General features: G+C 35.4%; 1 protein-coding gene across 3 annotated transcripts in view; it reads left to right on the forward strand.

The window, feature by feature from the left end:
• The window catches only part of arhgap17b (Rho GTPase activating protein 17b), a 53604-nt gene extending 41635 nt beyond the window's left edge, over positions 1-11969 (forward strand). The window contains exons 17-21 of one of the 3 annotated variants that reach the window (XM_073842790.1): positions 403-633; positions 1377-1516; positions 4591-4989; positions 8206-8252; positions 9223-9357. In XM_073842790.1, coding sequence (XP_073698891.1) covers positions 403-633; positions 1377-1516; positions 4591-4989; positions 8206-8213 — 778 coding nt within the window. In that variant the 3' untranslated portion in view covers positions 8214-8252; positions 9223-9357. Of the gene's footprint in view, positions 1-402; positions 634-1376; positions 1517-4590; positions 4990-8205; positions 8253-9222 lie in introns of all 3 variants that reach the window. The other 2 variants (XM_073842781.1, XM_073842797.1) reach the window with 2 other exon arrangements.
• Positions 11970-12095: the final 126 nt, after the last annotated feature.

Here is a 12095-nt window from a genome sequence, read left to right on the forward strand (position 1 = left end):
GAAGGGCAGTACTACGTATTAAGTAATAAGAATCAAGTGTATGTAAACTTTTGAACAGGGATATTTTTATAAATTCAACTATTACTTTCTCTTGTGGACTATATGTAAAAGTCTTTTTCAGGTCAGTACTAAAAAAAAAAAAAAACATGCGTTTTGTTTGATCCCTCTTATTTTGTTGTATGTAAACTTTTGACTTTAACTGTCAATAATTTATTTTGTATTATGTGTTGAAAATGTTCAGTTTGTATGCTGAATCTTTACATTTCACACATCTTTCTGGTTGCTGTCCCAGTGGTCAGGTGGTGGTCCTGTCCTTCTCCTCCTTCCCTTCTTGTGGAGACTAATACCCCACTGTCACTCTCTAGTGTGAGTGTTTCATGCTGTCTCCCCTCTTCCCTGTAGCCCTGCTAACAAACAGCCGGAAATCGCCCCTCGTAGAGCTGGCACAGTAACTAAAAAGCAGCACTCCACGCCTAACTTCCAGCCCCCTCTCCCTCCCATTGACGACGAGGGGGTTCCCGTGTTTGATCCCTCCCCTCTGTCGCCTACTGGCGGGGGTCTGGAGGCTGGGCAGGCGGGAGCTGTGCTTTCTCAGACCCATCAGCCTTTAGTTCAGCAGACTGCAGAGAACAGGTAAGGATTGGTGCGACCGTTAAAACCTCACCTCACTTCGCCAACCGCTGCCAGATGTCAGGAGCCGGCTGCTGAAATCTGTGTGTCGTGTGCACACCCTTTTGTGCCATTCTCTTGATTATTGCTTCGAAACGCTGCTTCAAAATCAGTCACATGGCTAACAATTGGGTACAGTCGCAGAGAAAAGTTGTAAATCTTTCAGGAGACCTGGAATGGCAATAATCGTATCGGCATTTGTTGCTGTGTCATGCACATCGTCTTCTGCTGCCTTTTTTTAAAAGCTTATAAAATTTGGAAAATGATCACCAATAAAGAAGAGTTTCCCAAGCTGTTTTTGATTTATCAAAAGGGTAAGATTGAAACAAATTGCAAATTATTGAAAACTGATCTAATGATCATACTAATTCATCCCAGTCAGGGCCAAAATCCTTCTCATGTCTCTTTTTTCTCTGTACAATATTCTCTTTTGCTTGAATTGGTGTGTCCTTGCCTTTCTCTATTGCTTATTCTTTCTTTAGTAAAAAAGATGCACTGCATGCAGAATAAAACACTGCTAACTTTGCTAACTGTTTTTCCTTAAGGCATGTACTATATATATATGTATATGTATTCATTTTTCAATGCAAGTCATTAACTCATCTCGGACCACTGCATTTTAACGTCCCTGCATGTGAACTGACCTGTGCATACATACTGCAGTGTGATCCCATGATATAAGTTTCCCGCTTTTCTTCTCTCCCCAGTAACATCGTCCGAGATCCTGCATCCACCCCCCCTGCCATGAGGAACGGCCCGGGAGGTTCAGGCGGGACGCCTGCTCAGCTGAATGTGGTGACCCCTACCTCAGGTCCTAAGGGTCCTAGTCCATTTATGAGTCGCAGAGGTCAGTCCTAAATCTCCTTCCTCATATCTTTATTTCAGCCTGATCTCAAGATGAAAACATACCCATGGGAACTTTATCGCAAGACGCAAAATACGTAGCACCAAGTATGTTTCGTGACGTATTCGATGTGAAATGTCCACTGAGTGGCGATAAAAGTGTGTTTTTTTTCCACAGAACAGATGAACGTATATATGGCACATTTTATGTGACGTTGGTTTTGTTTGGTCGCCACATTTCTGACTTGAAATGTCTGTTGAGTGGCGCTATAACTTTAAAGCTCTGTGACGTTTAAAAAAAGACATGCTTGATAGTATGAACAAAAGCGAATGTGACATAAAAATGCAATTGCAAGCATGCCGTTTTAGCTTATTTTTTAATCTCTCATCTTTCATCATGAGTCATGTTTTTCACGGGATTTGTACCCAAGGATTCCTTATCCTTAGTCCAATTCCGTGCCGACTGAGCTACAGTACCGAGAAAGCTTGTTAAATCCAGAAAGCGAAACATATGGAGCTGTAATCATAACTGTGTACGAAAACGATTACAAGTGCTTGCTGTTTTACTGCCTCCAGTGTTCATTTCTGTTGGAAACTGCATGGAATATTTACTTACTGGTACGTGTTTCGCATCTTGCGGAAAAAGTTTCCACAGGTTTGTTTTCGTCATGAGACCAGGTAACTTTATTTAAATATATTAGGTACATGCAGTATTACAGTTATTAGATATATATTAGGGATGCACCGAATATTCGGCCACTTAAAATTTTCGGCCGAAAATGGCCCAAAAGTGCATTTTCGGTTTTCTGCCGAAAGACTTTTATCACAGAAACAACACGGCCGAAACAAGTTTGACGCAAACAGAAACCGCAGCCTGCACGTGCTTATCTGAAGCAACACGTCTGCGGTGTGGACGTATTTCAGTATATCTGGGAAAGACCCGCGGATAGCAATTTGCAAAACATGTAAAGGCGAAATTTCAAGAGGGGGTGTGTCTGCAGTCGTGAGTGCAGTGATGAGAGCAGAGACAGACAGATGTAGCTTTCAGTGAGTGAAAAACAATGGCTTTACGTTGGTGTTACGTGGCAATATTTTAAAGATATGTCTTTTCTATATACTGTATTTTTATAAATATTTATGTTTTAAACCATGGAGGTGAGCCAATGGATATCACACAAGCAACGAGAAAACTGCGCAATATGTGAAAGTGAAAGCAAAAACTGACAGTGCTTTCGGCATCTGACATGCATTCTCTCAGAGACAATGAGAGACGATCATAAATATGCTGATATTAATTTAGTCCCCTAATATTTTTCTTGTGCCCCGAACATGGTGGGAAAAAAAGAAGAAACGTATTTTGTGTAAGGTTTGTTTTTGAAAGTCTTAAATAAAGCTCTTAATTTTCATTGATGACTGCGGTGTTATTAGGGGTTAAGAAAGTCTTAATTATGATTTCAGGTGGTCTTAAATGTGGGGACCGAAAGACAAGAATTGCGATGAAACTTCGAAAGGCTATCCATTGAATAAATCTGAGCGCTGCACGTTTCAAAATCATTTGTTGCGCTGCTTTGTGTACCATTCTGATAGCGACTCCTGCTGGAAGAGAAACGCATAGAGTTGTAAATGTGAACTGATGGATCCACAAGATAATGTGTTATAAAAATGTAAACAATTTAAACAAAGGCAGTAAAATATATTTATATGTTATTTAAGTAATATAATATTTGATTGATAATAATTGTTTAAATTGATATAATTGATTTATTCTTTGAAACTTTAATATTAATTTATGCAATTGCAATGCCTTGATTTTAGGAAGATTAGTACACAGTCATAGCCATAAATGCAATGGTACTAATAATTGGCATAATTCATTCGGTTTTCGGTTTTCGGCCTTGGTTTCCTCTTTTTCGGTTTTCGGTTTCGGCCAAGAAAAAAAAAAAAAAAAAAAAAAAAAAATATATATATATATATATATATATATATATATATATATATATATATATATATATATATAATATTATTATTATTATTATTTTATTATAATTTTTTTTAATAGTTATCAATACACTATACACTTCCATTTTATTTTTAATTTTATTTAGTATAGGTGCTTTAAACTGGTCATTTAATAATGTTAAAAAATATGAAATATTAAAAACAAAAATGTGACCCTGGACCATAAAAGTAGTCGTAAGTATCACAGGTATATATTTGTAGCAATAGCCAATGGGTCAAAACTATTGATTTTTCTTTTATGTCAAAAAATCATTACGATATTACCTAAACATCATGTTCCACAAAGATATTTAGTAAATTTCCTACTGTAAATATGTCAAAACTTAATTTATTTTAATAGTATTATATGCATTGCTAAGAGCTTAATTTGGACAACTTCAAAGGTGATTTTCTCAATATTTTGATTTCTTTGCACTCTCAGATTCCTGATTTTCAAATAGTTGTATCTCAGTCAAATATTGTTCTATCCTAACAAACCGTGCATCACAGGGAAGCTTATTCAGCTTTCTGATGATTTATAAATCTCAATTTCGAAAAATTTACCCTTATGACTGGTTTTGTGGTCCATGGTCACAAATATTAAAGGATTAGTTCACTTCCAGAATAAACATTACCTGATTATTTACTCACCCTCATGTCATCTAAGATGTTTATGTCTTTCTTTCTTCAGTTGCATGGAAATTAATCCGTCATTTGCTAAAACAAATAAAAATTTCTATACTTTTTGACCACAAATGCTCATCTTGCACTTGCTCTGACTTCACACATTCACCGTCCACCCATTGGCTTCCATTGAAGTCCACTATATGGAGAAAAATCCTGAATGTTTCCCTCAAAAACCTTAATTTCTTTTCGACTGAAGAAAGAAAGACATGAACATCTTGGATGACATAGGGGTGACTAATTTATCAGGGAGTATTTATTCTGGAAGTAAACTAATACTTTAAGCAGTACAACTGTAATAATCAGAAATGTTTCTTGAGCTGCAAATCAGCATGAATCAGAATGATTTCTGAAGGATCATGTAACACTGTTGGTTCCTGGACTGTTTGGTTTCAGGTACAAAGAAACAAGCACCAGCGCCTCCCAAACAAGCCGCCCCTCCCACACATCAGAGCGTAAAAGCAGCTCCTAACCAACCCACACCAAACCAGTCCTCATCCCCGAGCACTCTTCAGCCCCTCATCGCACCTCGCCGCAACAACCAGACCCCCATCCAGGCACCCAACCACCCTCCTCCTCAGCCTCCTTCCCAACCTACTCCCCAGAGCACAGAAGAAGCCCAACCATCCCCTCCCAGAACGCCCACCCCTCCCGGTACACCCCCCTACGACAGCTCCCAGCCGCGCCCCAGGCCAACCCCTCGAGCGCGACCCAAACCCGCCGGCCCGCCACCACCTCAACCAACTAGCGATGGTGCCAATGGTGTCTGTGTTTCTAGATCCAAGATTATCTCAGGTAAGAATATGCACATTTATTTTTATAAATAATAGGGAAAAAAAATTATGGAAATTCAGAGGAAACAGCACAGATCGCTTTATCCTTTTCCTGAGGGCAAATGCACACAACTACAAAAACCGACATGTCTGTACAAGCCTGATGGGAGTGTCAAGCACTCATGTCATTTGCACTCGCTTTGATTGTTTCATAATGACACATTTCCACAGCTCAATCTACTCTAATATGGAAACACACTCATCTAGAGTCTGTATAAACAGCAGGTGTTCAATGCAGCCTATTGTGTGCCTCATTAATAGCTCATTATTTGGAAGGAAGCCCAACACTCGCCCTTACCAAACAATTGCCCTGAGGGTTTCCCTCCATTAGGCTCGTTTCACATGACGAAAGAAACTTGCAGATGCTGTTGGAGACTAAAAACTTCATTTTCATAGAAATGCACTTACAATAGAAGTTTTTGTTCCTTAAAATAAAATGAAATATTGGTAAAAAAAAAAAAAAAGAAAGAAAAAATCATCTTAAATGCACTTACGATGGAAGTTCATATTTTAGTTGCTTAAAATAAAATGAAATATCAGTAAAAAAAATAAATAAATAAAATCCTCTTAACAGCAGTGTACTTAAAATAGAACTTTCCATTTTTGTCCCTTTTTTTTCAAATCAAGAAATAAATGAAAATTATTTTGTGATAATCGACAGCATCTTACCTCGTACCGACCCTGAAACTTTCCTTGAATGTCATGTTGTTGGTAGAAAACGAGTGTTTGAATTTGTATGTTTAAATTGGCTTCAAATATATTACATATAAATCTCATTGATTCATTCTCCCTGAAATGGAACATTGCTGAAGTTAAACAGAAAATGCATCCAAAAAAGTAACATTTCGAACAGGGAAAAAGAAAAAAGCCTTGGTTTGAAAGATTCAAGAATTCTATTCTTGGAAAACGGAATGTTCCATGACAGTTAATTATCGTAATTTATTGTTATTCATCATGCCTTTCAACACCTTTCTGATGTTTATTTGTCTTTGGCATTCATAATTTAATCTCAAAACTGAACATAAATCTTGTATTTAATACTGAAATTGACGTTCAGCCCCACACACACACACACACACACACACACATATCTCCATGTCTGGATTTCACATTTATCCCTCATAACACGAAATGTCATCATTGGCCTGGCTGTAGGATGCGTCGTGTGTAATAATCGTAGTCGTAAGTTTAGGTCAGTGAAACCACATGCTGCAATAGACGGATCCGTTTCCAGCGGTTGTGGAAATATCAGCAGCTGCCAGGAGTCCTTCAGTGTTTGGCCTGAGGTTCAGACGCTCTCCTGCTTTACTGCACACTGCATCTGCATGAGAGAGAAATGCGACGCTGCCACGTTTAATGACATTACCACCACCATGATTAATGAAATCACCACTTTTAGTGTTTAATGACACACTTTTTGGTTCTTCATCCGAAAAGCCAACATGAAATATGGTGCACAGTTCATTAATACTTGTTAACATGAAGAAAAATACACTCTTATGTTCAGTTTTTTTTAATTAAAAATACAGCAATATTGTGAAATATTATTACAATTTAAAATAGCTGTTTTCTATTTGAATATATTTTAAGATGTAATTTATTCCTGTGATGCAAAGCTGAATTTTCAATAATAATGATAATAATAATAATAATAATAATATATTATTAATTAAAAATATAAATACAATTAAATATATATGAAAAGGATGTTTCAGATTAAATTAATTGGAAGTTAAACTCTGTAGACAGCATCCATGGCATGTAGAAAAGATATTTTAAAACAATAAAATACAGTATAATATTGTAAAAATTAATTTAAATTTAAATTTATAAATAGCTGTTTTCTATTTGAATATATTTTAAGATGTAATTTATTCCTCGGATGCAAAGCTGAATTTTCTGCATCATTATAATAACTAATAATATTGATAATAATAGTAATAATATATTATTAATTAAAAATATAAATAAAATTTAATATATATACATTTTTCAGATTAAATTAATTGGAAGTTAAACACTATGGACAGCATCCATGGCATGTAGAAAAGACTGATGAATTATAAAATGATAAAATACAGTATAATATTGTAAAATATTATTACATTTATAAATAGCTATTTTCTATTTGAATATATTTAAGATGTAATTTATTCCCGTGATGCAAAGCTGAATTTTCTGCTTCATTACATCAATAAATGGTAATAATGATAATAATAATATATTATTAATTAAAAATATAAATAAAATTAAATATATATACATTTTTCAGATTAAATTAATTGGAAGTTAAACTCTATAGACAACATCCCTGACATGTAAAAAAGACTGATGAATTATAAAATGATAAAATACAGTATAATATTGTAAAATATTATTACATTATTATGTAAAAAATGCTGTTTTCTGTTTGAAGATGTAATTTATGCAAAAATTCTCAGCATCATTACTCCAGTCTTCTACTCCAGTGTCACAAGATCCTTCAGAAATCATTATAATATGCTGATTTGCTGCTCAAGAACATTTATTATTATTATTATCAATGTCGAAAACAGTTGTGCTCATATTTTTTGTGGAAACCATGATTAAAATGTATATGGTGAAAAAAAAAATTAAGTTATACTTTTATTCAGCAAGGATGCTTTAAATTAAGTGAAAGCGACAGTAAAGCCATTTTTAATGTGTTTTAAAAATACTGAAAAATCATGTTTTCACCTAAATATGAAGTAGCACAACTATTTTCAACTTTGATAATAATATTAAATGCTGAAAATCATCATATTAGACTGATTTCTGAAGGATCATGTGACACTGAAGACTAGAGTAATGATGCTAAAAATTGAGATTTGCATCACAGGAATAAATTACACTTTAAATTGTAATATTTCACAATTCTTACTGTATTTTGAATCAAATAAGTGCAGCTTTAGTGAGCATGAGACTTAAAAACATTTTTAAAAAGTGATTGTAATTTGCATAATCCAATTAATTGACATATCATAGAAGTCAAATGGGTTGCTGACATGTTTCATGTTGACTTTCAGAGGTTGAGATGTGATTGGATTGGCTTTCTGGAAGTTCACAGCCATCAATTGTGATTCGCTTCACTTTGCTGGTGGTTGGTCGTCATCAGTTTTTGATGGTTTGAACATGTTGTGACGTTGTTGCACTGTTACAGATGTGTGATCTTCTGCCTGTGAGGTGTGGTTTGAGTGGCAGGCGATGGTAAGAACTCTGGGCGTATCAGTTGATGTCAGCTGCATCTGTGTGTCTCAATGCTTTCTTTGCCTGTTTAATAACTCGACTAACAGCAAGTTTATCTGCATGACAAGCTGCCTAACCAGTGTCTTTGTGGGATGTTTTAGGATTAAAATACCAGCACATGCTTTACGCAACTAAACATCTACAGTAACTCCCTACCCATGAACCTCAGCTGCTTCTGCAGGGTGAATGTTAGCGTTGCCACAGATGCTGTATTATTTAACATTAGCGATTATTTTGATATTTTGATACGCTACAGTTTTTAAAGTTTGGTGTCAGTAAAGATCTTTTAAACTCTCTTTTCCTCTAGGAATCCTGAAAAAAATTATTTTGACTAAAATATTATGCAGCACAACTGTTTTCAACATTGACAACAATAAATGTTTCTTGAGCAGCACATCAGAATGATTTCTGAAGGATCATGTGACACTGAAGACTGCAGTAATGATGCTGAATGATGAAAAATCAGCATTTCATCACAGAAATAAATTAAGTTTTTACAGTATATTCAAATAGAAATTCAATTTCAAATAGATTTTTACTGTAATTTTTTTTTTTTTTTTTTTCAAATCAATGCAGCCCTAATAAGCATAAGAGGCTTTATTCAAAAACATTAAAAATCTTACTGACCCCAAACTTTTGAACAGCTTTGTACTTTTTGTCATGTTTGGGTATTATTAATGTATGATGTTAGTGTCATTGGTTTATGTTTGTCACAACTAAACAACATTATTTTCATTATTTCATCATTTAAATAAAATAATATTAATATTTGATATCATCCAAGTGCATCTTGTTAAATGATACATTCTTGGTTTTCTCAAATATTGCTTGTTTTCCTTAAAGGTCTGGCTATTTGTAACTTAAATATTTGGTGGAAATATGCTACAATGTTTTCTTTGAAATAGCCTAACTGTGTATTATGATTGCACAGATGAAGATGGAATTGGAGATGGAGATGAAGACAAGATATCTTTGATGGGACCAGGGCTGGATCTTGTCCCAGAGCTTAAAGAGGATGAAACCGCAGAAACACTCCCAGAAGATGAAAGCATATCAGAAAACACTGCCCTGTGAGGTGGGCGGAGTCGAGTCATCACACAGCCATTGGATAGCTATGTTCATAATAGAATACTACCATACTGCATTCTAAATATTGTTTTTGAGTAAGAAAAGTATGCATGAAATATGAAAAACGTTTTAAACATGACCTCAGTTACCTATTGAATAAATCTAGATATTAACTCTTTTCCCACCAGCATTTTTTTAAATAATTGCCAGCCACCGCCAGGATTTTTGATCATTTTCACAAAAATTTTATGAAAATTTCCTGTTCTGCAAATATTGGAAAATTCTGCGTTTGGCCGGGAAGCATTGTCCCAAAAATAGTGGAAAATTCTGTGATTGGCGGGGAAGAGTTGTCTCACGAATAACGGAAAATTCCATGTTTGGCAGGAAGTGTTATCCCACAAATAACGGATAATTCTGTGTTTGGTGGAGAAGCGTCACACAAATAATGGAAAATTTCCTTGTTTAGCAGGAAACGTTGTCTCACAAATAATTCAAAATTTTGTGTTTGGTGGGGAAGCGTCTTAAAAACCCACCGAAATATTCAGTGTTTGGCAGGGAAGCGTTGTTCCAAAATAATGGAAAATTCTGTTTAGCGGAGAAACCTTGTCCCAAAAATAATGGAGAATTCCATGTTTGGTGGGGAAGTGTTGCCTCACAAATAACAGAAAAATCCATGTTTGGCAGGAAGCGTCATCTCACAAATAACGGAAAATTCAATTTTTAGAGCGGAAGAGTTGTCCCAAAAATAATGGAAAATTCTATGTTTGGCGGGGAAGCGTTGTCTCATAAATAACGGAAAATAAAATTTTTAGAGGGGAAGAGTTGTCCCAAAAATAATGGAAAATTCTATGTTTGGCAGGAAAGCGTTGTCTCATAAATAACGGAAAATAAAATTTTTAGAGGGGAAGAGTTGTCCCAAAAATAATGGAAAATTCTATGTTTGGCGGGGAAGTGTTGTCTCATAAATAACGAAAAATTCTGTGTTTGGCAGGAAGTATTGTCTCTCAAATTACAGAAAATTCTGTTGTTCCAAAAATAATGGAAAATTCTGTGTTTGGCAGGGGAGCATCTTAAAAATAACGGAAAATTCTGGGTTTGGCAGAGAAGCGTTGTCTCACAAATAGCGGAAAATTCTGTGTTTGGCGGGAAGCATTGTCTGACAAAAAAAATTCCATGTTTGGCGAGGAAGCGTTGTTCCAAAAATAACGGAAAATTCAGTGTTTGGCGGGGGAGCATCTTAAAAATAACGGAAAATTCTGGGTTTGGCAGGGAAGCGTCTCACAAATAGCGGAAAATTCTGTGTTTGGCAGAAAGCATTGTCTGACAAATTACAGAAAATTCTGTGTTGTTCCAAAAATAACGGAAAATTCTGGGTTTGGCGGGAAGCATTGTCTCACAAGTTACAAAAAATTCCATGTTTGGCGAGGAAGCGTTGGTCTAAAAATGACGGAAAAATTCAGTGTTTTGCAGGGAAGTGTTCAATAAATGATGGAAAATACTGTTTGGCGGGGAAGCATCTAAAAAATAATGGAAAATTCTATGTTTGGCGGGAAAGCGTTGTCTCACAAATAACAGAAAATTCTGTGTTTGGTGGGGAAGCATCTCAAAAATAATGGAAAATTCAGTGTTTGGCATGCAAGCGTTGTCTCATAAATAACAGAAAATTCCGCGTTTGGTGGAGAAAGAGTTAAGCATTTATGTAACTTTTGTAAAATTGATCAAATAATGAGGTTCAAACATCACACTGAAAATAGAAGGTCAAGTCAATGCACCCAGCAAAGTGTGCAGTTATGTCATCTGGATATTCAATGCATACATAAAAATTGTATGCCATCTTGAAAAGTATACAATACATACAGCAGAAGCTGTTCAAGTAGTATGGTAGTATGCCATTTCGAACATAGCCATTAATCTGAACCTTTTGACTCTTATAGAGAAGCTTCCTGGAGTCTCTCTGTCCTCACAATGCTGGCACATTGTAACCACATACCAGGAAAAAATCCGTACGCACATGTTAACATGCTATACAATCTTGATTTCATTCACAAATAGCATAAAGCTGGTTTGGGTTCTAATCAAATATGAATGTCTTTGAGTTTTGGATGTTTCGCACAAACAAGCGTTATATACAATACGTGCCTTGAAAAACAAACCAAATCACTGAGTTTGTGTGACTGATCTCACACACTTTGCTTCATGTTTTTGTTAGTTATCATGGGGAACGTCCTTTTTTTCAAATTTATTTTAATCATTCCTTTTCTCTTTTGATGCTTCTTTTACAATTCGACTTCAAATGAAAAATAATGGATCTACAGATACGTGATTTAATACACGCAAAAATATGACTTGTACTTTGAAGTATTTTTTCCTGGGGTGCAATACTGACTGCAATGTAGTGTTATGACATTGGAGTCATTTTCGTATTAGTTTAGTAGTTTTTACCAATTGTAATTATGTTATACAGGGTTTACTGTAGTGGAGTATGTACTACCAAGTACCATTATCAATTTACTCAGTATAGCCATCCACTGTTGGCCATTAAAATAAACCCTGCATAGGCATGCTATGATGAAATACTTCATTCTCAACATGACCAAAGATGCTTTTTTTGAAGCGCATGATCCTGTGTCAGAGCTTTAGGGGTTAATTTTATGTTGTATGTGATGCAAAAACAGCACTGGCAACATTAATGTGAATGAAAGGGTTAATGGATCAGTCAAGCTCAGGAACCGTCAG

The sequence above is a fragment of the Garra rufa genome, chromosome 1, assembly GCF_049309525.1.
Source record: "Garra rufa chromosome 1, GarRuf1.0, whole genome shotgun sequence".
NCBI classification, from domain to species: Eukaryota; Metazoa; Chordata; class Actinopteri; order Cypriniformes; family Cyprinidae; genus Garra; species Garra rufa.